Source organism: Balaenoptera acutorostrata, chromosome 14 (assembly GCF_949987535.1).
Source record: "Balaenoptera acutorostrata chromosome 14, mBalAcu1.1, whole genome shotgun sequence".
NCBI lineage: Eukaryota > Metazoa > Chordata > Mammalia > Artiodactyla > Balaenopteridae > Balaenoptera > Balaenoptera acutorostrata.
Window position 1 is genome coordinate 51,525,012 of NC_080077.1, and position 25,053 is coordinate 51,550,064.

General features: G+C 33.8%; 1 protein-coding gene across 4 annotated transcripts in view; it reads right to left on the reverse strand.

Moving 5' to 3' along the window:
- The window catches only part of CEP57L1 (centrosomal protein 57 like 1), a 99,662-nt gene that overhangs the window by 46,974 nt on the left and 27,635 nt on the right, over positions 1 to 25,053 (reverse strand). For 2 of the 4 annotated variants that reach the window (XR_003624182.2, XM_007190666.2), the window contains exons 2-10: positions 18,593 to 18,813; positions 16,866 to 17,045; positions 15,587 to 15,708; positions 8,032 to 8,148; positions 6,981 to 7,058; positions 6,404 to 6,490; positions 1,775 to 1,852; positions 1,418 to 1,659; positions 252 to 396 (exon numbers count right to left, since the gene is read on the reverse strand). Coding sequence is in view for 3 of the 4 variants with exons in the window: in XM_007190666.2 (XP_007190728.2) it covers positions 252 to 396; positions 1,418 to 1,659; positions 1,775 to 1,852; positions 6,404 to 6,490; positions 6,981 to 7,058; positions 8,032 to 8,148; positions 15,587 to 15,708; positions 16,866 to 17,045; positions 18,593 to 18,755 (1,212 nt within the window). In the remaining variant the exon portion in view is untranslated. The remainder of the gene's footprint in view (positions 1 to 251; positions 397 to 1,417; positions 1,660 to 1,774; positions 1,853 to 6,403; positions 6,491 to 6,980; positions 7,059 to 8,031; positions 8,149 to 15,586; positions 15,709 to 16,865; positions 17,046 to 18,592; positions 18,814 to 25,053) is intronic. The other 2 variants (XM_057528098.1, XM_028168719.2) reach the window with 1 other exon arrangement.

The following is a 25,053-nucleotide window of genomic DNA, read 5'->3' on the forward strand; positions in this document are numbered from 1 at the left end:
GGACCACCAGGGAATTTCCCATAACTAAACTCCCTTGTTTCCTTTTCTTTGTATTATCTTGGAGAGTTACGTAGGAGGCCATGTTATTTCAATGGACAGATGACTCTATAATAAGCCTAAGGGACTCCAATCTATCATCTTTTCTCTAAGCCATACATACAGGCCTCAAATTTGGAAGGTCATACACAGATATAACACTGAATCCAGATACATTATCTTTTCATTAAAATCTTTTACTAAAGCCTTCTTACACTGTCTTGATGCTTCATTAGTTTTGAAATTTGTTCTCCTTTAATTTCCATTTTCTTGACTAAATGTTCTAGTTCACATTCTATGTTTTCACAGACTGACTGGCTTTCAGTTTCTTTCATTTGATTCAGCAGGTCTTGGTACTCCCTATGAAAGAAAAGCAAATATCAAGCACTATTACAGTTTATAGTATATGTCTTTGTCACAATTAGACAATATTCTGTTCAATCATAAATTTTAATCAGAGCTAAATACTAACCTTCAAAGACAGTCTCTTTCTGTAGGGTTATAAAATTAAATCTATGGTAATTATAAACAGGCTCTTATGATTTGAGATTAGATATATTTAGAAATATCTTAGACTTAGGATCTTAAAGAATCTTAAAAAAAAGGTCTGAATTCTTGGTGTTCACAGTTAAATGTAGTAAAATATTCTGATGTCCTTAGCTAGAGGCATTAAGGGACTCTTTTTCATTCCAAGTTTGGAATTCTTAATGTAGAATCTGTGGAAGAATTCCAGCTATAGAAGTATTTGCCTGAGAAATCCCTAGATTTGGTGATAGCCTACTCAAAGAAACACTGCCAAAAGAACTAGTTATATCTTCTACAGAGGTCTTAGTCCAACTAGCTGGCCACCCAAATCACATATTTTCTGGAATTTTTGTTGAATATATATTTAAACTTGAAGCTTAAAATATATATCCCATACAGAATCTTGTTTACTATGGATGCTTCAAACTTGTAATGCAGACCAGCCAGAATCTAAAACAAGAAATTGCTTTCCTATTTGTCTAATGAAATCATTCATTTAACTAAAAAGATTATAAAAAACAAAAGGAGAATCTTTCTTATAAAAGCATTTGTGAGTTATAATTTAAGGTCACCAGACCCCATTTGTTAGAATGACAGAAATATTTGTCTATCAGTTCAGATCTTGGGAGTACAGAAACACTTTAAATTAGAAACAGTAGTAATTACACATAGATAATTAAAATGCAATTTAAATACAACAAATATAATGAAAAATCAATGACAACAAATCTGCAGATCAAAATAAATCCAAATGGCTAAGTAAGACTTTTAAGAATTTATAACTGTCATTGTTTGAAAGACTGAGAAGAAAAAAAAATACCTAAATATCTTGCTACTTCTTCTGATAAATACTTACATAGTCATTTGGTCCAGCTCATCTTGCATTGCCATCAAAAGTTCAGACAAATTGTTACAAATGGAAATGGACTTTTCTGAGTCAGAAGGTACAGCTTCACATTGAGAAGTTGTTCTAGAAGGCTTGTAGAGACATCTAGGTTCAGAAACTTCAGCCAGTTTCTGAAGGATATGTGGCCTGTAATGTTGCATTGTCTGCAGGTTTTGTGTACTTGCATTCCTGGAATGGCCTGCACTGGCAGACTTTGGGGGAAAAGAGATAGCTGAGAATGATTTTAAATAACTGATGGCATTTAAATAGCACTTACAACAAAGCCTGAGTTTATCTGAACAAGTATCCTCATTTTTCCCCTCTCACCTTCTCAGCCACAATAGGCAGTGATCCAAACTTTGAATAAATTTGCTGAGGTGGTCCTCTCTTTAAACATTTAGTTTTCTAAATATTGACAAGGGAAAAAGTAAACAAAAAAATATTTAAAAAGACATTTATCAAATGCAACATTATTAGCCATTAGGAAAATGCAAGTTACAATGAAATATCACTATACACCTATTAGAACAGCCAAAAAAAAAAAAAAAGTGACACCACCAAATGCTGGCAAGGATGTGGAGAAACCAGATTACTCATATGCACAAAATAATGCAGCCACTTTGGAAGACAGTTTGGAAGTTTCTTATAAAACTAAACATGTAGTTATCATATGATTCAGCAATTGCACTTTTAGACATTTATCCCAGAAAAATGAAAACTTATGTTCACACAAAAACCCGTATACAAATGTTTATAACTGTTTTGTGATAGCCTAAAACTGAAAACAATCCAAATATCCTTCAATAGGTAAATGGTTAAACCGTGGCACATCCATAACATGGAATACTACACAGAAACTTTAAAAAATGTATTAATACTTGGGTGGATTGCAAGGGAATTGGCTGAGCAAAAAAAGCCTCTCAAAAGGTTACATACTGTGCTTCTGTGGTGGCGCAGTGGTTAAGAATCCACCTGCCAATGCAGGGGATGTGGGTTTGAGCCCTGGTCCCGGAAGATCCCATATGCCGCAGAGCAACTAAGCCCGTGCGCCACAACTACTGAGTCCGTGTGCCACAACTACTGAAGCCCGTGTGCCTAGAGCCCATGTTCCTCAACAAGAGAAGCCACAGCAATAAGCCCGCACACCACAATGAAGAGTAGTCCCCACTCGCCGCAACTAGAGAAAAGCCCGCGTGCAGCAACGAAGACCCAACGCAGCCAAAAATAAATAAAATTAAAAAAAAAGTTACATACTGTATGATTACATTTATATAGCATTCATGAAATAAAATTATAGAGATGGTAAACAGATTAGAAATTGCTAAGGGTTAGGGAGCAGGATGATGTGTAACTATAAAGGGATGGCATGAAGAAACCTTATAGAGGTGGAATAGTTCTGTATCTTCACTGTGGTGATGATTACACGAATCTACATGTGATAAAACTATATAAAACTACATATACTCACACACACACACATACATATACACACACAACTAAGTGAATAAAAAACTGTTGAAATCTCCATAAGCTCTGTGTATTGTACCAATTTCAATTTCCTGGACTTTATACTATATTTATGAAAGATGTTACCATTGGGGAAAACTGGTTGAAGATACATGGGACCTCCCTTTATATTTTTTTGTTATCTCCTGTGAATATATAATTTTTCAAAATAAAAAGTGAAAAACAAAAATAGACACTTATGGTTAGGATATGGAACAATGGTAACTGCTGATTGGAACATAAACTGGTCCAATCACTTTGGACATTATCTCATAAAGCTAAGGTGCATAACACTTATGGCCCAGCATCTTAGAGAAACTCCTGAACACATACACCAAGAGGTATGTACAAGAAAGTTCTTAACAGTGTTTTTTATAATAACAAAAAGCGAGAAACAAACCAAATGATCACTGAAAGGAGAAAGGAAAAAAATATTTTTAGCAATAAAAAGTAGTGAACCATAGGTATATGTATCAATTGGAAGAATCTCATAAACTTAATGCTGAGAGGAAAAAGAAAGCTGCTGAAGAACACAAACAGAGTAAGTCCATTTACATAAAGTTCAAAGCATAAACCTAAAAAATGTATTTCTCAGGAATACTTATTTGGCAAAGTAATTTTTTTAAAAAAAGCCAGAGAATGATAAAAGCAAAATCAGAATTGTGGTTAATCCTTGGACGGAGGGAATACAATTTAGAAGAGATATATGCTGGGGCTTAACAGTGCTGGTAATGTTCTATTTCTTAAGCTGGGTGGTGAGTATACCAAGTGCTAATTTCATTATTATCCTTCGAGTAGACATTTTTTGTTATACATACTCCTTCATGAAACATTTTTAAAAAGACACTGCTAAACTACATTCTTAAAAGTAAATGATTTCACTATTTTTGTAGGAAGGATTGAACTAGGGTGACCAATTGTCTCAATTTGCCCATGATACAGGATTTTCAGTACTAAAACCAGGAAAGTCACAGGCAAACTGGGGTGAATTGGTCACTCTAGTTAACACTTCAGCAAGAGAATAATCAATAAACTGAGCATATTCCATAATGAAAACAAAATATTCCCAACTCTAAATGAAAATTTAGATATCTTAACTATTATAAACATTCAATTTTTTTTTCTGAAAATTAAAGAAATAAAATGGCTTAGAGGTAGAGAAATCACAAGTTTGTGAGTCAGTTCTTATTCACTCAGAGTTGCTCGGTGACCCTGGACAATCATTCAAGCTCTGTACCTTAGGAATGGTAATTTCAAGTAATGGAAAACAATGGTCTGGTTTAAGGCTATTTCAAGCAGTTATAATTAAGAGTAAAAGAAATTTAATTCTTTTAGTTACTATATTGAATAAGATCTCTGATTGATTACAATCTAACCTTTTAAAAGAATAATGAAAACGTCACAGGAAAGGCTTCCATCATCTTGCTTACCACATTCAAACAGCCTGATTCTTTACTTCCAAGCTCACCTTATACTGTTGTCGGTTACCATCTAGAAGTATAGCTCTAATCATTTCCCTACAAGCCTTCAAGGGTTCCCAATGATTTATAGAATAAAAGTTCAAATTCTTAACATGGCATTGAAGATCAGTCATAATCTCACCTCAAGCTATATTTTCAATTTCAGTCTCATATGACACCATCTCACACCCAGTACTGGACAATTATTTATGGTTTCGTGGAAAAACCAACTATACTCTCAGACTGTAATACACTTCTCCTCATCTCTATCAATACTTACTAATTTTCCAAGGCTGCCTTTAATGCTGCTTCTTGCATGACCCCTTCACATATTCTTTATCTGTACAGTACCACAATACTTTGTTTATACCTCCATTAAGTTTTTATTATACTCTGTCTTATATTTGTATATTTATCTGCTTCTCTGTAAATTCCTGTGTTATTTATCTTTTTACTACCTAAAGGTACTAGTCTATGTAAATCAAGATGTATGAGTTGAATGAACTACATCCAGGATATGGAGTAAGTGTCAGTGAGACAAGCAGGACTCTCATAGAGGTCTCAAAATCCGATCCTACCTTCAGCAAGCAACTAAGTGTCCCTGCCATCTTTAAAGGGAGGCATTATTACAGGCAGATCCTATGAACTTGGGACTTGAACTAACTACTTTTTTAAAGTGATTTTGCTGTTAATTACTTTTTCTTTTCTTCCAACAGCTACCTTTTCTTTCCTTCATTTCTTTTACCTTGTTTCTCCCTGTACCTTATTAAAAATTGTTTTCCACTAACTCATCAAAGGGTGCCATAAAACACAAATATAAAAATAAGTCAATAATTTTTCCACTTGTAAATTACTTATAGTGATTTTCTATTTGGCTTTGCAGTTTCTAATCTTACTGTAGAGACAAAACATAAAACATACTTGAGGAAGGAAATAAGCTAAAAAATCAACATAAATTGCATTGGGAAAATGTTTTTCATTACCTTAGTTTGCAAATTCTTTGAAAGAAAAAAATCTGTGAAAAATGCAGCCGAACTATTGAATAGTAACCCTTATTTATGGAATAAATGACTAGCTAAAGTTAAGTATAACGTTTCCTCCATTATTATATCCATAGGGTGAGCCTATGGCAGTGGCCAGAACTTGCAAATAGCATGCTTGGTTCCCACAGCAAAGAGCACACACAAACACTACATGCATATTGAGTAAACAGTAATGATGGTCATCAAAACTATAATTTCAGAATCATAAGATTAAAAGGGATTAACATTTTCTTTCTTACCATTATAAATAAGAAAGTTTAATATAATAAACCCAAAATATCAACTCATCTAAACAAAATATTATTGGTAAATCTATAAAGTACTCATTCCCCAATCTTTATTTTTAGGCAAATCCAAAGGCTATGAGCACAGAAAAAAATAAATAATTTACCTAGAGAAATAACTATAATTATAATACTATAATTTATAATACAATAAAATTTAATACTATATCTTTGTCTTTTTATTGTGCATATATTATATTATATAAAACTGCTTCCAGGATCTATTGTGTTTGTCAGTATCTATTGTGTTGTTTACTGCCTCTTTCATAAAGTATCCAAAATACATTTCTCTAACAGTTTAAGTACTAGGAAAATGTTTGTTGTTCTAGAAAAACTGGAAGGCTTATTGTTATTTCACAAAGATAGATATACTGCCCATTATATGCTCCTTTTTGCTGTGGCTGTTAAGCAAACTCAGAGCTAGGTTTTGCACTCAACTGCTGTTACTTTCTTTAACCTAGGTTTTATGGAATTTTCTGTCCTCACACCCCAAACCATCATTACTTGACTCATGTTTTTATGCCCATTTCAGAGCATTGTCTTGTATTATAAATCTCTTCAAATTTTTTTTGGAAATGGATAGGTATAAATATTAAAAGGGTGAAGAAATAAGTATTAGCAAGAAATAAGTATTAGCAAGATAAGAATAAAGTGTTTGCATACCTTTGAAGATTTCTTCTTTTCCTTGGAGCACTTTGGATTTGATACTGAAGACATCAAAATTCTACTGATTTCAAGTCCAGTTTGAAGCTACAATATTGAAAAAAAAATGTATTAAATTGATTTTTAACAAGTTTCTTCTTCAAAAATATTATAATGAGGGATCAGATCTCAATTTATAAAGACAAAATGTTTTTTGAGGAAGAAAAGAAAACGCCAAATGCTATTTTTTGTGTGTAAAAGTTACCAGGTCTACTGGTAATTACAATCATTTTGGTTTTAAGAGAATGAATTATTTTCTATATCTCAAACTGAAAACAATCTATAGCAGGAATTCTTTCAACTGAGAATATATATATGTTTGTCAGAATTTCAAAAGACCAAAAGATCTCTTGGCAATACATCCAAGTATATGAATATACTGGCTGACTTACTGAGAACTTCAGTATTATAGCAAAACGAGACAAAAAATAACAAGCTAGGAAGCAGAAATTAGAATCTAGAATACAGGCTTCAGTTAATAAAGTACAATAAAACGTACATGATTTTAATGTGATAGATGACATAGTGCTCTATTTACCTGAGAAGCTTTGTCTTGAAAGAGCTTACGCTGATGTTCTTCTTCCTTTAGTTTTTCCTCTAAATGTTTAATCTTGCCCTGCAAAAGAATAAAAAATCTGGGATTATTATACAAAAACTAGAGCCAAATATCTTATATTCCTTTTCCAAATAGAGTCCTTAGGGCATTGATTCTTAATAGTTTGGTAAATTAAAGCAGAAAGTAAGAAAAAGGAATGGCAAAAGATGCTAAGTTTTTCTTGGCTTTCTTCTTATGCTTCTTTACCTGCTATTATATACAAGAAGAACAAAGGAAAAGCAAAGAATGTATATGCATAGGCTCTTTTAACTTTCATCAACAAAATCATAATAATGAAAATTTGGGAGGTTTTAAAGGTCTAGAAGGTCAAACAATTATAGTCTTGGGTCTCAATGTTTCATTCAAAATATAGACAAATTACAACAAATGTCTATTTATGCTGTACTTAGGGAAACAACAGTAATATACATGAAATGATATGATTTGACACAGACCATGTATATACTGTATAACCTTATACACATAAGTATTTCACCTTATATCCATGGTGTAGTTTAGAATAGGAAGACAGTACTATTTCAAAGGGTGAGCTTCCTGAGTGTTGGAAAACTCAAGGAAGGCTTCACAGAGGAAGCAGGACTGGGAGAAAGTCCTATGAAATGGATAGGATTTGGGTGGAGAAGGAGAGGGCATTTCAGGACAGGATCTAGAATAGGCTTAACTTAATTGTAAGTGGTGAAAGGCAATCTTTTCAATATCCTTTAGGTAAATTACTTAACAAATGAAAATATTTTGCCATTGCAGAAGAAACCAAAACTACAATTTCACATCAAAAGGCAAGCTCATTCATGCTGTGATAGAATACATTAACTTTTCATCTCTATAGGCAGGAATTCATATCTGGATTACTAAAAGTTGTTAATGAAGTTTTACAAATCTAATTTTACTGCATATTCACATACAGTGTAATTATGCTTAATACTAAAGATTTATTCCTGGCATCACCACTTCAAAGAAACAAGTAGAAGCTTACCTCAGCAGTTTTCTGAGTTGTTGTAAGTTTAAAACATTCTTTTTCTAAGACATCAAGCTTTTCAAGTTTTGCTTGCAGCTTCATATGATCCTGTTCTTTTTCCCTTTGAAGCTGGGCCTGGAAAGGAAAAAAACAAAACCTAAGTTTGGCAAGTGATGCCAATGGCTCAAGAGTAATACAATTTCTGAGAATTCAAAGCACAATATAAATCTGTCATAAGAAACATACACATACATATACATACTTTAGGTGCTTATGAGCAAAAAACAAGAAAATAAAATACTTTTAAAAAACAAATGTAATGTGTAAAAAAAGATATTAGATCAATGGAACAAAATCTTCTATGTATCTTTATATAGTATTTCTACTATGGAAAACGTCATCAGTGAAACATGTATTAAATAAATAAAGGTGTTATTCACAAGGTGACCAAACCAGTCACTGATTTACCCCCTCTCTAACTATAACATAGAAAAGTAACTATCAGAGGAATAAAACATACAGAGAACGATCTTTTATTAACTTAAAACTGCTCTAAAAAAATAGTCTACTAGGGCTTCCCTGGTGGCGCAGTGGTTGAGAATCTGCCTGCCAATGCAGGGGACACGGGTTCGAGCCCTGGTCTGGGAAGATCCCACATGCCGCAGAGCAACTAGGCCCGTGAGCCACAACTACTGAGCCTGCGCGTCTGGAGCCTGTGCTCCGCAACAAGAGAGGCCGCGATAGTGAGAGGCCTGCGCACCGCGATGAAGAGTGGCCCCCACTTGCCACAACTAGAGAAAGCCCTCGCACAGAAACCAAGACCCAACACATGCAAAAATAAATAAATAATTAATTTAAAAAAAAACAGTCTACTAAAAAACAAAAAACTGAAACAACCAATAAACAGAGTCTTGGTGACCTGTGGTCTAACATTCAATTGGAGTTACAGAATGAGAGGAGAGAGAAGTCAGACAAGGATAATTATTTGAAGGATAATGACTAAAAATGTTCCAATTTTGATGAAAAATATTAACTGACATATTCAAGAATCTAAAACAAACAAACAAAAAATAACCCAAGCAGAATAAATACAAAGAAAACCCCATTTGGGCACATTATCAAATGGTTGAAAACCAGTGATAATAGGAACAAAAACCAGCCTGAGAAATAACACATTATGCACAGAGGAATGAAGATGACAATTCTCATTAGAAACTATGAAATCCAGAGGACAAATGAGAGAACAGCTTTAATGTGCTAAAAGAAAAAAAGCATCAGCTAGAATTCTATATCCAGTGAAACTATCCTTCACCAATGATGGTGAAAGAAAGCCTTTTCCAGACAAATACATGCTAAGAGAATTCCCAGCATACTTTTAAAAGAAGTACTTCAGACTAAAGGAAATGACACTAGATGAAAAACTGATTCTACATAAAGAAATAAAAAGCACTGGAAATGGTAAAAATGTGGATAAATATCTCCTTGTTTCTTAATTTTCTTTAAAGGAAAATTGATCATTTAAAGCAGAAACAAAAACAATGTATTGTGAGTTATATAACATATGTAGAAATAAAATGTATGAAAACTGTAGCACAAAGGGAGATAAGTGGAAGCATACTGTGGTAAGGATCTAATATTACATGTGAAATGTTTTAATACTAATTCATGGCAGACTGTGGTAAGTTAAGAATACATATTTTAACCTGTAGAGCAGGTGCTAAAAAGGAGAAGGAGAAGGGAAAAAGTACAAGAAGAGAAGTCAATAGAATATAAGAAGAAACCACTAGAGAACTTAAAAAATATTTTTAGCTGAAAGATAATGAAAATATACAATATAAAAATCTGTGGGATACAGGTAAAGCAATGTTTACAGGGAACTTGATAGCTTTAATCACAAGATATAACATTTAAAAAGAAATAATAAAAGTTTTAAAATCAATAATCTAAGTTTCTAAAGGTAGGGAAAAAATAGCCAATTAAACCCTACATAAATAGAAGGAAGGAAATAATAAAAATGAAGTGGAAATCAATGAAATAGAACACAAAACTTTTTTTAAAAGTTTTTTTTGAAAAAATCAATAAAGTTGATAAACAGATAGGTAGAGCGATAATTTTAAAAAGAGCAAAAATACAACTTAGTAATATCAGGAATGAAAGAGGGACTTCTCTAAAGACACAAGAAGAAACGAAAATCTGAGTAGTCCAATCTCTGTTATAAATAAATTGAATACATTATTCAAAAACACTTTACATTTAAAGAAAACTCCAGTCCCAGATAGCATCTATCAAATTTGAATTCTATCAAACATTTAAGGGGGAAATAATATTACTCTTATACAAGGTCTTCCAGAAAACAGAAGAAGGAATCTTCCCAACTAATTTTATGAGGCCAACAAAACCGTAACACCAAAACCAGACATTATAAGAAAATTACAAACCAAGATCCCTCATGGACAAAGTCACAAAAATAGTTAAGCAAAATATTAGCAAACTGTATCAAGCAATGTAAAAAAAGAATACTGTTTTAAGACTGATTGGGGTCTATACCAGGAATGCAATGTTGGTTAACATTTGAAAATCAAACAGTGTAACTTACCATGTTAACAGAATAAATGAGAAAAATCATATGACCCTTTCACTAGATGTAGAAAAAGCAATTCACAAAATTTGATACCCATTCACAATAAAAGCTTTTAGCAAACTAAGAATAGAAAGTAATTTCCACACCTTGATAAGGGACAACTATGAAAAACCTAGAGGTAATATCCTAGTGAAAGACTGGCATCTTTCTCCCAAAGATCAGAAACAAAACAAAGATGTCAGTCCTTACTACTCCTAATTAACACTATATTAGCTGTAATAGCCAGAGCAATAAAGTGTGAAAAAGAAATAAAAGCCATAAAAATTGGAAAAGGAGAAATAAAGCTGTCTTTATTCACAGATGACATGATTGTGTATAAAGAAAATCCTTTGAAAATATGAAAACTACTAGAATAAATTTATCAAGGCTGCAGGATACAAAGTCACATAAAAATCAATTATATTTTTATATGCTAGTAATAGAAAAATGAAAAAAAGTCCAATATTGCTCATAATAGCATTAAGAATACAAAGTTCTTAGAGATAAATTTAACAAAAGATGTGCAAGACCTCTCATAAAAACTACAAACCACTGTGAAGAGGAAAGTAAAGAAGACTGAAATAATAGAGAAATATACCATGTTCATGGATCAGAAGATTCAATATTTTTGAGTTATCAATTTTTCCCCAAATGATCTATAGATTTAACAAGATCCCAATCAAAATCTCAGCAGACTTATTTTTTAGAAAATTTTACACTGGTTATAAAATTTATATAGAAGTGCAAAGGATCTATAATAACCACAAAAAGAACAAAGCTGGAAGATTCACACTACTTGATTTCAAGACTTATTATAAAGCTACATGAGGGCTTCCCTGGTGGCGCAGTGGTTGAGAGTCTGCCTGCTAATGCAGGGGACGCGGGTTCGAGCCCTGGTCTGGGAGGATCCCACATGCCGCGGAGCAGCTAGGCCCGTGAGCCACAAGTACTGAGCCTGCGCGTCTGGAGCCTGTGCTCCGCAACAAGAGAGGCTGTAATAGTGAGAGGCCCGTGCACCGCAATGAAGAGTGGCCCCCGCTTGCCACAACTGGAGAAAGCCCTCGCACAGAAACAAAGACGCAACACAGCCATAAAAATAAATAAATAAATAAATAAAAATTAAAAAAATAAATAAATAAATAAAGCTACATGATATTAGTGTAAGAATAGACCAAAAAATAATACAGAGTCCCAGAAACAGACTTTATCTATCTTTGTCAATTTATTGTTGACAAAGGTGCCCAATGAATTCAACGGGAGAAAAGAAATCTTTTAACAAATGGTGCTGGAACAACTGGGCATCCACGTGGAAAAAATATAACCTTGAATATTTTCTCTCACCATACAAAAATTAATTCCAGATGGATCACAGGAAAAAAATGAAAACAAAAAGCTTTTAGAAGAAAATATTTTGGAAAACAGTTTCACAGTTTCTTATAAACATACACCTACCCTGTGGTTCAGCAATTCTACTACTAGATATTTATCCAAGAGAAATTAAAACATATGGTCACAAAATAATTTGTACAAGAATGTCCATAGCAGCTTTATTCATAATATCTCCAAACTGTCCATAGCAGCTTTATTCATAATATCTCCAAACTTTATTCATAATATCTCCAAACAAGCCAAATGTCCATCAACAGAAAAATGGATAACCAACTTGTGGTATATCTATATAATGAAATTCTATACAGCAATAAAAGGAATGAACTACTGATACATACAGCAACATGGATTAATCTAAAAAACTTTATGTTAAACCAAAGAACCAGACACAAGAAAGAACATTTTCTATGATCCAATTTATATGAAGTTCTAGGACAGGCAAACTTAATCTGAAGTAAAACAAATCAGAATAGTAGTTGTGTTGTTGGGAGGTGGGGAGAGAGCAGGGAATAACTTGGCAGAGTATAAGAAAATTTCTGGGGTGATAAAAATGTTCTGTTGGACTTCCCTGGTGGCACAGTGGTTGGGAATCTGCCTGCCAATGCAGGCGACACAGGTTCAAGCCCTGGTCCAGGAAGATCTCACATGCCATGGAGCAACTGGGCCCATGCGCCACAACTACTGAGCCTGCACTCTAGAGCCCGTGAGCCACAACTAAGCCCACATGCCACAACTACTGAAGCCTGCGTGCCTGGAGCCCATGCTCCATTAACGGGAGAGGCCACCACAATGAGAAGCCCGCACACTGCAATGAAAAGTGGCCCCCGCTTGCCGCAACTAGAGAATGCCCGCACACAGCAATGAAGACCCAACGCAGCCAAAAATAAATAAATAAATGAATTTATTAAAAAAATATTCTGTTATTTGGTAGGACTATGGATTACATGAGCATATTCATTTATCAATAATCACTGAACTGTACATTTAAGACCTGTGCATTTCACTAGAAGTAAATTATACTTCAATAAAAACATTAAAAAATGGTTAAAAGTCACTGATCTACAATATTTAGCTAGGATAGGAATTTCTAGGTTATTTTATAAGATAAAATGTGAATAGGTGAATAGATAGATATCTTGTTTTTTTAATTGGCATTTCCCTGGTTACTAATGAGACTGATCACGTTTTCTATAAATGTATGACCATTTGTGATTCCTTTTATCCTGCAAAATGCCTCTTCATAACTTTGCCCATTTTTCTACTGCTTTGTTACTTTTTGTATCTTGCCTAAAAAATCTCCCTTAACTCCAAGGTCATAAGGATATTGTTCTGTATTTGCTCCTGAAAATTTCGAAGTTTACATTTAAGTCTTTAATCCATCTGGAATTGATTTTTGTGTGTGGTGTGAGGTAGGGATCAATTTCTTTCTTTTTTTTTTTTCTCACACAGATAACCAATTTTCCCAAAACTGTTTACTGAAATCTGACTTTTCTCCAATGTTCTGCAGTGGCATCCTTGTTTTATATTGAGTTTCCACATAAGTGTGTCTGACTATATCCTATTCCTTTATTCTGGTGTCTATCCATACAAATATCATGTTAATTTTGATAGCATCAATATGTAATATAGTAAGACCTCACCTTATTCTTCTTCAGAATAGCTTGGCTACTCTTGTACCTTTCCTTTTCATATAAATTTTAGAATCACTTTTCCAGTTCCTTGAAAAACCTATTAAATTCTTGCCCATTAAAATCCAGTATTGACTGGTACTTTACCCATTTCCAACATAAAGCAAAGATCTTAGAACACTTAAACTATGTTTACCAGTTCCTAGTTTATGAGCTTCTGTTCTCATTAATTTTAATCCTTTATATATATTTAAACACATAAATAAAACGTTATTATTGCTGTTTTATACAATATTCACTTAGATTTACCCATATATTTATCATCTTCGTTGTTCTTCATTCCTTCCTGCATCTCTGACCTTCCATTTAAGACACCTTTCCTTCTGTCTGAATAATGTCCTTCAGTGTTTCCTTAGAATGTATCTCCTAGTAACAAACTATCTCAGATTTTGTTAGTCTTAAAATGTCTTCACTTCACCTTTATTTCTGAAGGATGTTTCCCCCAGGCACTGGACTCTAGATAGGTAGTTATTTTCTTTTACTGCCTTAATTATATCCATTTTCTTCCAGATTCAGTATTTTCAGTTGAGAAGTCCACCGTTACTTTAATTGTTGTCCTTTTGAACGAACCCTTTTTTTCCCCCCAGCAGCTTTTAGGATTTTATTCTTGTCTTATTATTTCTTTTATTTCTTTTTATATTTCCTACTTTGGTTTTATCTTCTTGAATCTGTGGTCTGATTTTATTTAAATCAATTTTTAAAAATTCCCAGCCATTATCTCTACAAATATTGTTTCTGTCCTATTCTTTCTCTTTTCCTTTTGAAACTCCAATCACACATAAATTTGACCTCACTCTAACTTCTGCCTCTTACTCTCTTTTCTAAATTTACTATCGTTTTGTCTCTTCATTGATCTGGACAGTTTCAGCTTCTAGTTCACTAATTATCTCTTCTAATCTGCTACTAGATCCACCATTAAGTTCTAAATTTCACTTATTGTATTTCTTAGTTCTACAATTTTTATTTGGTTCTTTCTCAAATCTGCTCTGCCATTTCATGGTTTCTAATGCTCTACTGAAAATTTTATTCCTATCTTCTGTCTCCTTGATTTTAGCAAGCATAATTATTTTAAAGTCTCTCTCTTCTAGAGCCAGTACCTAGCTGGAGATAACTTATGAGAGTGTTTATATAGTCTGTTATGTATGCTATTTCTTTTCATAGTGCTTTATCTCCTTCTGCCTGGTTATCTTTGACTGAAAGTTTCTCACTATGTAGAAGAGATGTTTATAGAAATAATTTGAGGTCCCTGGGAACATTAGCCATCCAGGATCACTTTAATCCAACTTCGGGACTAAGATTTTCTGGATTACTCTGATAACCTAGAGCAGAGCTGTAATCTGGGTTGTTTTTCTTCTTGTTCACCATTACAAAGCATTCAGAGCACAGAAGATATACCAGAGTTCCTACTCTTGGCAGGCCCTGGACTCTAATTTCCTTAGCCCCATAAACATGGCTTTCAAAAGCATTATTTAGCCTCTCAACTGACTCTTCTGGAATCAGAAATGCCCTAAGAAGGAAGGGACCTGAAACTAACCTCTCTAGAGGTCAACTTCTTTGGATTTAAGTCTGCACACAGATTTTTGAATTGGAGATTTTTCATCACCTTGTTAACTCTACAATGCCTTTGTGTACAATGCCTTTCTTTTCTTCCTTTCTTCCTCCTTCCCTCCCTTTCTTTTTAATTTTCTGTCCAGTTTTTTGTGTTTTCCTCTACAAAAAGTTTGGTCCAAATGACCTAGTATGTATCACTGTAACTGGAAATTTCCTATATACAGCTTTATATTCTATTTAAGATTTCTAATATGACAATCTTCTCATGACATTAAATATTCTTTAAAAACATATTATATTATATTACTATAGAAAATATGGTCACCTGTTGTTCCAGGATCATATTCTTCTCTCGCTCTACGTTGAGAACCATCCTCTTTGTATATTCTAGTTGTTTCTCTAGAAGGGTACAGTGAGACTGGGCTGAGCTTAACTGCATACTTATATCTGTGAAAAAGAAAAAGTAATAATGAGTCAGTTAGTTATCACATAGATCAGAGAGTTATAACAAGAAATGTATTCTATGAATTCAATCAACAGCTAAAAGTTCAAGACTTCTTTAGTTCTAAATATTGACTCTCCCAAAGTTATGAACATACATTTCGTGTATATCTCATTAATTATATATAACCAATTTAACATTGTCTCCTCATAAACACCTAGAGGGCATACTTCTGAAAAGGAAGGATGTCAGTGACCTGTGGGATAACAAAAATCCTGGTTCTTCCTGGGAAATAACACCATCTGGAAAATAGAGGACCTAAAGTCTCTTTCCTAACATTTCTTCTTTTTCAGGAAACTCAGGTATATGCATTCTACCATTCCCATTTTCCTCTGTTCTCGACTACTAACTGCACAGTTAATTCTATTTATAATAAGCAACCTCATTCTAATTCTTTAATTCGTTACTTCCCTCAGCTCTTTCTTCTACTTTTGTCCAATTACCTTGGGATATTTTTCCCCTCCCCATTTCTTCATTCTATTTATAAGTTGAAACACAAATTTGAACCTTGTTTATGAGGGTGATGTAGTGTTACAAGGAAAAAAAAGCCATAATTTTGAAGTGAAATTATATAAAGAACTTATGTTCTAAATCTCTAAAACAGATGTCCAGAAGTCCTTTTCATAATTTCCACAGAAACCTCCACCTACCTGTCCATTTCTTCCAATTAATCTTTTAAGTTAAATATAATTTTTAAAATTTATTTTTACTGTTTTATGTTGTTTAATTACTAGTATTGCTTTATATTTTCTAATTTAAAAAAAAAAACGAGTGAAAATATGAAGTATTTCAATTATATTATGGGCTAATAACATATTGGATTTTGTTGGTATTCTGAAAATATTATAATTCCTGAACACGACTTGTCTAATTTTTCTTTTAATCTCAAAAATTTATGAACTGGGATAACAGATATAATAGAGAAAAGTTCAAAATTATATCCATTTAGTGCAAATACCAAAATGTCTGAGAACAAGCCCTCAACGTTGGAATGCATATAAGAATAAAGATATTTGAGTAAATCTTCTTAGACTGGGCTTATTATTTTCAAGTTGTAAACTTTGGTAACCACTTGTTTCTGAGAACTATTGAATGTTCTTACCTTTTTTCTGCTTTATCAGTTCCTCGTGTGCCAGATTTCTCTCCTTTGTTTCATCTTCCAAGGCCTTTTTATACTGTGCCGCTTCTCTGGAAAGAATGTTCAGGTTATCTTCAGCTTGTGTTCTCTCTAACTCTAAACGATGAATCTTTTCCTGAAGAGTTTTTAAGGCTAAAATAAGAGCTGTTGAAGAAAAATTTGCTTGATATTTTAAGTGAGAATTTTTGAACACTTACAATCATAGTAGCATATAAAAGTGAGCAGTATGTTTTTGTTAGTGAGCCAAAAAAAATAAGTAATTTATATTCCTCATAAAAAAGAAAAATGACAAAACTCTAAAGAGGGACAAATTCTCTCTAACATATCTTACAAAAACAATATATTTATGATTGTATTTAGTACTTTCCTAAATTTGAGATATGAGAAAGCTAATAATCACTTAATTTAATACAATAAATATATTCAAATTAAGGCAAAAAGATATATATATGTATATGTATATATGTGTGTGTGTGTATATATGTATATGGAGGGAGAGAGACAGAGAGAGAGAGAGAGAGAGGAGAGAAAGGGAGGAAGGTTGGGAGACATAAGAGTCTGAGCATGGATAAAGAAAATTAAAATATAGTGTCCACTAATTAACAAGGAAACTTAGGTTTAAAGTTAAAAGTTTTTCTCAGTTCTTCGTGTATTCAGTTTCAGTCAAACCACAAACATTTATTGTTTCTTTGTCCAAGATACAATGTTAATAATTAGGACATATGAGATAGAACATAGTTTCTTCCATTAAGAAAAAATTACAACCTAGTGGTTTAACTGATGTCAGGCTTGAAAGATTATAAGTGCTACACATGTACTACTGTGATTTCTTTTCAGCTATATTAATATCTTCATGATTCAGATAAGCTCGGAGTTATAAAATTTTCAAATATTATCTTACATTTTCTTCTCAGTTACAACTTTAAATTATAAAAAACTAGAGATGAATGGACTATAAATAAATGTTATAGGTTAACTTTCATATAGTTTATATCCAATTAGAAAGATGTTTGCTAGAGATTATTTTTTGATTTGGATTACTATTTCTTCAGTTGCTTTGCTCCACAAAGCCAGTCTATTTATAATGGCAACCATTATTATAAAAGATTAAAAAACGTGACTATCATCATCTTACAAAGCAATTTGTAATGGTGTAGATATGCCTGGAGTCATAAATGTTTTCCTAATTCAATTTTAAGATCCTCCTAAGCTTATATTTTAAAAGTTGTAATACTTGTATTTTGTAGTTACTCCAATGTACTGGATTCATGAGGAATTTTCAAGGGTAATTTCAGATATATGAAATTTCTGAATTTAATCCTTGAATAAGACAATTCTACTTAATTCAGTAGTATTCTAATCATCTTGTTTATTAGAAGGATTCTCCAAATCTGACCTTTTATTCTTCAAAGAGTATTTTCCTATTTTCTAATGACATTTTAATGATAAGCCTGCAATATGTGCCTAGCTGGTTATATTAATTTTCATCTTATAGCTGAAGAAGCCAAAATTAAAAAATGTTAAGTAACTTAAGTTTATAGAAACTTTAAGAAACAGAGTCAAAATTAGCAGTTTTACTAAGATTAGTTAAATACACAATCATCTTATTTTCTACATAAAAATGAAAAGTTTTGTATAACATACTTCGTACCATTCCCCTAATGTTAAATAAGATGTTTTATTAGCATTACCTTGGCTATTTGGACTATGAAGCATTTTAGAAGAGGTAACTTCTAAGTTCACAGAATAGTGAGTCTGAGATGATTCATCACTCTGGGTGACTGATGGAACAAACACTCTTTCTGGAGGTTTAAGATAGCTTCCTACTATACTGTGCATTAATTCAGAATCCATTATCTGTACTTCTGTACTGTGCCAATAAAGGAATGGCACAGTATAGCATCATTCTTTCCTATGTGAATGACAAAAACATTAGACAAAAATTCAGATGAAACTTTAACATAAATACATAATCATATACTGTGGAATTGTGTCTTTACGAAGTTAATTATCACAAATTCAACTATAATAAATTCAGCAGTAAAAGAAAGAAAAATGACTATTTACTCTATAAACAGTATAGACAATTCTGCCTGACTTTCAATGAGTATATGCTCTGGAGTGAGCATTACATGCGTGGTGTGAATTTGCTGGTTTCTCAGTTGATTGTAAGTTTATCATCTGAGCACCCCTCTAAAAGAGTTTGACTCTAGGGTTCAGAGAAAAAAGTATATATTCTAAAAGACAACACAGCTTTGAAACACAAGCCACCCATATAACATGATTCTCTAAGACTCCAATGTACTGGCTTCCTAAGGGATTTTCAAGGGTAATTTTGGATATATCAATTTCTGAGTCTAACCCTTGAATTAGACACAACTCCACTTAATGCACTAGCATTCTAATCATGTAGTTTAGAAGGGTTCCAAATCTGAAAATCTAAAATAGCTTTACCTTGTCATTCTGGGCTTTTTTTTGTATGTTTGTTGGAGAGCCCTTTTAACCATCTTAGCAGATAATTTTTAAATTTTCCCATATCATTTTATTTTCCTTTCTGTAATTTAAATATTTTAGAAATGTATTCTACTTAATAGATTACAGTCAATGTTAAATAAATTAACTCATAACCACACTGAAAGAAACAGAAAATTGTTTATACACAAATTTACCAGCACAATTTTTAGAACAAAAGCTTGCTTTAAAATGTAAATTTAGGGCTTCCCTGGTGGCGCAGTGGTTGAGAGTCTGCCTTCCAATGCAGGGGACATGGGTTCGAGCCCTGGTCTGGCAAGATCCCACATGCCGCAGAGCAACTGGGCCCGTGAGCCACAATCACTGAGCCTGCGCATCTGGAGCCTGTGCTCCGCAACAAGAAAGGCCGCGATAGTGAGAGGCCCGCGCACCGCGATGAAGAGTGGCCCCTGCTTGCCGCAACTAGAGAGAGCCCTCGCATAGAAACGAAGACCCAACACAGCCAAAAATAAATAAATAAATAAATAAAATTTAAAATGTAAATTTAGAATTCCTTTGTAGAATTATAATTAGCCTACTTTAATTTTTGAGAATTGTAAAATTTCAGTGATTTCACTACCTTCCCAATTCACAGGGCAAAGGAAGATACTTCCATGACTGTATTTCCTGGGATGGCAGGGAACATACTTCACTCAGTAGGATTTTCTACTTTAGGCACTGTCATAATGTGTTGTCTTCCAGGACATTCTCATCAGTCTAAATTAGAGGTTATAGAGCCTAGGAAGCTTTGCTAGAATACTTGATGCTCTTTGATCTTAGGAGGTAATCATTTTTGCTTTTGTTATTAGCACCAGCTACCATTTACTAACCATGTCTCTGCCCCTCTGGGTTTTTGCTGCTTAGACACTGTCTGCTCCCCATGGGAGACTGCATCTATCTAAGTTGCTGTTCCCTCAAAAAATAAGAGAGCAAAGTTAGTTACAGTTGGCTCACACTAAAGTAAAGGTAGGGCCCCAAAGTACAGATGTTCTGAACATGGTTGTACATCTTCAGAGAGAGGTATGTGGTTGAGACTATCCAAAGAACTTTGGAGTTACTCAAGATATCTGATTCAGTTTTCAGCTCCTGCTGAGTCTCTCCAATAATGAAAAGAATGAAATTTTGCTATTAGTCACTATACACTGAAGTCCTTGGGAGGACTGTCTGCTTCCTCTGTCCCAAATATAGTATTATTTTACAAAGTGAATTTTTGCACCAATTAAAAAAAATTCAAGGGTTTTAGTGTATATGAAATGACTACTCAGAAGATACCAATAAGTTAAAAATTAGACCAAAGTTTATTTAAATTAAATGTGTAAACACATCTGAAAGAGGGCATAAGCAGAGTAATAACCTACTGGTATATGAAGAAAAGAAAGGAAACAGTAAAGAAATGAGAGAAAACAAGCCATGGGGTTCTCACTGTAATAGGGGTTCCAGCTTAACCCTTACAATCTAGCCCTGTATTATAAACAAGTGCTTAAAAACTACTCAAAGCTTATTTACATAAAGAACTGAGGCATCCTAGGAGAAAAACTCTGAAGGAATATGACAGATGTACATAAACCCTGATCCAAAATCAAAGCCTTAATTGGTGGAGGAGAGGAGGAGTGATTCTGAGTAGAGTATGGTGGTGGTCATTCTAATTCATCTCTGACCTAGTCCCATCTACTCATACATGGCTGTAGGGAAGAGAGAGGACTGTAAGTAAAAAGTGAGAACTATTTCACCAAGATCTCTATAAAAGATTGAAGCACTAGCTGCCCTGCTTTGTGTAAGATGTTATATTCCAATGAAGGGGGAAGTTGCCAGAGATCACTAACACAGTTTTGGCACTTTAAGAGTTCTGTTGCATTGGTAGTACTGTTCAGCCAGAGAGAGACAGCAAGAGAGTGAGAGAGCAGCTGGAAGGGACATATTCATGGCATGTATGAGAGAAATTTCTAGAGAAAATTTTCTGAAAATACAGAGAGCTGCCTAAGCCCCATCCTCCAAGGAATGTGAATGTTTGGTATGAGGTCTAGCTGTAGGTTATTGAAAAGACCTCCGAAATCCTTGTTGGAGTATTCTGTCCCACAAGTAGAGGCAAAAGGCTGTAAAATGTGGGCCTCGATTGTATCAATAGCCTGGTAAAGCTTAGGAAAACTCAAGTTATGCCTGGAACCATTCCTGACAGCTTGTAAACAATCAGGGAAATTATCCATTGCCTCTATGGTGTATAAAATTAAGACACCTTAATTGGCTGCAACTAAGGTGCCACTGCATAAAGAAACTATCCCCCCTAAAGAATGTGCTAGACACAAATACTTAACTGCAAAGCATTTTCACTTGTTCTTGAGGGAAGTAATTGTTCCAAAATGGTCCCTTTAAACAACCAATGTCTATTCCTGCTGGTGGCATCATCTTCGTGTAATCTCATAGGACTAGTAGGGAGACAGCATTTAGGAAGCAGTCAGAGATACTACAATGGGTTCTTGAAATGGAGGACTCTCTGTTTCCCATACTGGTAATTCTTTCAACTTTAGATTTTTTCCTTGGAGAGACTGAAGAAAGATCAACAGCTCTGTTTCTTTTATCTGTTTTTTCTTTGTGTATGCATCTAGATTAACTTATCTAAAGAGCAAACACAGTAAAGGTTGGACTAACTTTATTTTATCCTTAATGTATATTACTTTTAAAAGTACTCTTACAATTGAGTAGAATAACTTGTGGTTAAGGAATTTGCCTTACAGATGCTCTAATAGATATTATAACCTATTATTTACAACATATAATAACTAAAGTGTTAAGATAGTGATATAAAAACTGACTGGTCAATAGAAATTAGTAAATCTAAGAACTTCACATAAATACTTCCATGGGATTCAACAAATGATTCATTTGTTGTTCATTCAATGAATGATGTTAGAAAAACTAGGGAAAAAAATCCAGTTAAACCTTTCCATAATAGCACACATCAGTACAAAACTTCAAATACATTACAGAGTTAAAATTTTTTTTTAAACTTTAAAAATTATTTTAAAAAAACAGTGAATAGTTAAAATAATCTTAGAAGGGGGCAAGATATTTTGTGTTTAAAGGCAGGAGGAAAATAAAGGAAAAGATACAAAGACTACATGAAAATTCATACTACAACATACAGAAATTATGAACAAATTTGAAAGACAAAAGAAAAGCAGAAGATAATATTTGCAATCACTTATGCAGCATTCTGGCCAGGAACGAGTAACCTGAATCTCAGTACATCACAGAAGCCGCAAATGGAAAACATTCTATTTCTTATAAAGGGGGGACTGTTTTCTTAGAAAATGTCAACGTCATAAAAAATGATGACACGTCTAGGTATATATATATCCAAAAGAAAATTGAAAGCATGGTCTCAAATAGATATTTGTACACCCATATTCATAATGGCATTATTTACAATAGCCAAAAGGTGGAAACAACCCAAACGTCCATCAATGAATGAACAGATAAACAAAATGTATTTACATACAATGTAATACTATTTGGCCTTAAAAAGAGAAGGAAATTCTGACACACGCTAAAACATGGATGAACATTGAAGACACTATGCTAAGTGAAATAAACCAGTCACAGAAAGACAAATACTGTATGATTCTACTTATATGAGGTATCTAGAGTAGTCAAACTCATAGAAACAGAAAGCAGAATGGTAGTTGAGGGGAGGAGTAAATGGGGAGTTGTAGAGTTTCAGTTTCGCCAGATGAAAAAGTTCTGGAGATTGGTTGTACAACAATGTGTGGCAGGGGAGACAAGTTAAAAACAAGATATGATTCAACAGGATAAGTTCCATAACAAAAGCATACACAGAGTGTTATGGGAGCACAGAAGAGGGATTACCTAACTCTGATTGACAGAGAGATAAGTAAAGCCAGAAATAATTTGGAATTATGAACAGTTTTGAAAGAGTAGTTTAGGTAAATATGGGAGAGCGAACATATACACTGACTTTTGCTTCCTCTTCAACACCCACTAAAATAATATTAAAACTTTTTAAAAAAGATATAAACCTGAAAGGACAAAGAAATCAGAAAAGATGACAACAACATAACTTTGGAAAATGGAAAACAGATGTACAAGTAATAACAGACTTAGCTAATGCAAAAAGGCAGATTCCTAACTCAACTAATAAAAGTGACTTTTAAGTTTACCCTATAGAACCTTCAAAATGGCTCATGAATTAGCTACACCTCTGTAAGTAAATTTGTAAGTTGTTAAGATAGGGCTGAAACCTAGAGAATAGGATGAAAGTTTAATTTAGAATTAAATTATATGCCCAAACCTCCTTTGCTTCTCCATACAACCAAAAGACTGCTTTATCCCCTCATCTGGGAAGAAGATGAGTAGTTGTTGTTGTTGTCGTTGCTTTTAATGAAGAGGGACTTTTAGAGTATCTCTGGATTGGGAGACACTCAGCACAGGTGAGGGTGGGGAACCAGACTGAAAGGAGGAAGATTCAGTACACAGAATACTGGCAGTCTACATATCCAAGTGGAGACGGAAAGATCCTTATCAAGGGAATATGACTAGCCCAAGTTAACAAAGATACTAAAGACAATAAAATGAATGGATTGGATGGATTTGGAATTTCCAATCAGTTTTTTAGTGCTCCACTCTTAAATATAAGTTGTTTAACAAAGGCTTACCAGACACTGAGGAAAGATATGAAAGGCAGAGATCAAAACAAGCAAACAATAAAAGGCTTAACAGGAACACAAAATTTGGAAATACATAATTAGGAGATAGAAGTATAATCATTGGGCTTCCCTGGTGGCGCAGTGGTTGAGAATCTGCCTGCCAATGCAGGGGACACGGGTTCAAGCCCTGGTCTGGGAAGATCCCACATGCCGCGGAGCAACTGGGCCCGTGAGCCACAATTACTGAGCCTGCGCGTCTGGAGCTGGTGCTCCGCAACAAGAGAGGCCGCGATAGTGAGCGGCCCGCGCACCGCGATGAAGAGTGGCCCCCGCTTGCCGCAACTAGAGAAAGCCCTCGCACAGAAACGAAGACCCGACACAGCCATAAATAAATAAATAAATAAATAAATAAATAAATAAATAAATAAATAAAAGTATAATCATTGAGGGACATGACAGATCCTAGTGAATTTGGCTGGAGCATAGTGAGTAAATGTTGGCAATAAGAGATGGCTAAAAAAGTATATGAGGGCCAAACCACAAAGTATTTTGTATATCACACAAGTAGTTCACATTTTATAGGATCAGGCAATAGGGAACTAATAAAGGATATAAAGAGGAATAACATGATCAGGTTTGTATTCTGAGAAGTTTATTCAGATGGCCCTGAGGTAGATTGGAGGGAGAAGAAATTACAGGCAGGGAGACAATTTAAGAGGTTACTGAAGTAATTAAGATGAGAAAAAATATAAGGCCTGAACTAAGACTGTAGTAAATGAGATCAACATGAAAGATTCTTAGAAGATACAATCAAAAAGACTTAGGAACCAACTAGATATGTGAAATGGGGGAGAGGAAAGAATCAAAACCACGCTCCAAAATTTCACTTGGTCAAGTGAAGAGATGGTGGTGGCATTAACAGAAATAAGAAATAATATAAAAGGAGATACAAGTCTGATGGAAAACCACGAACTCTGTTT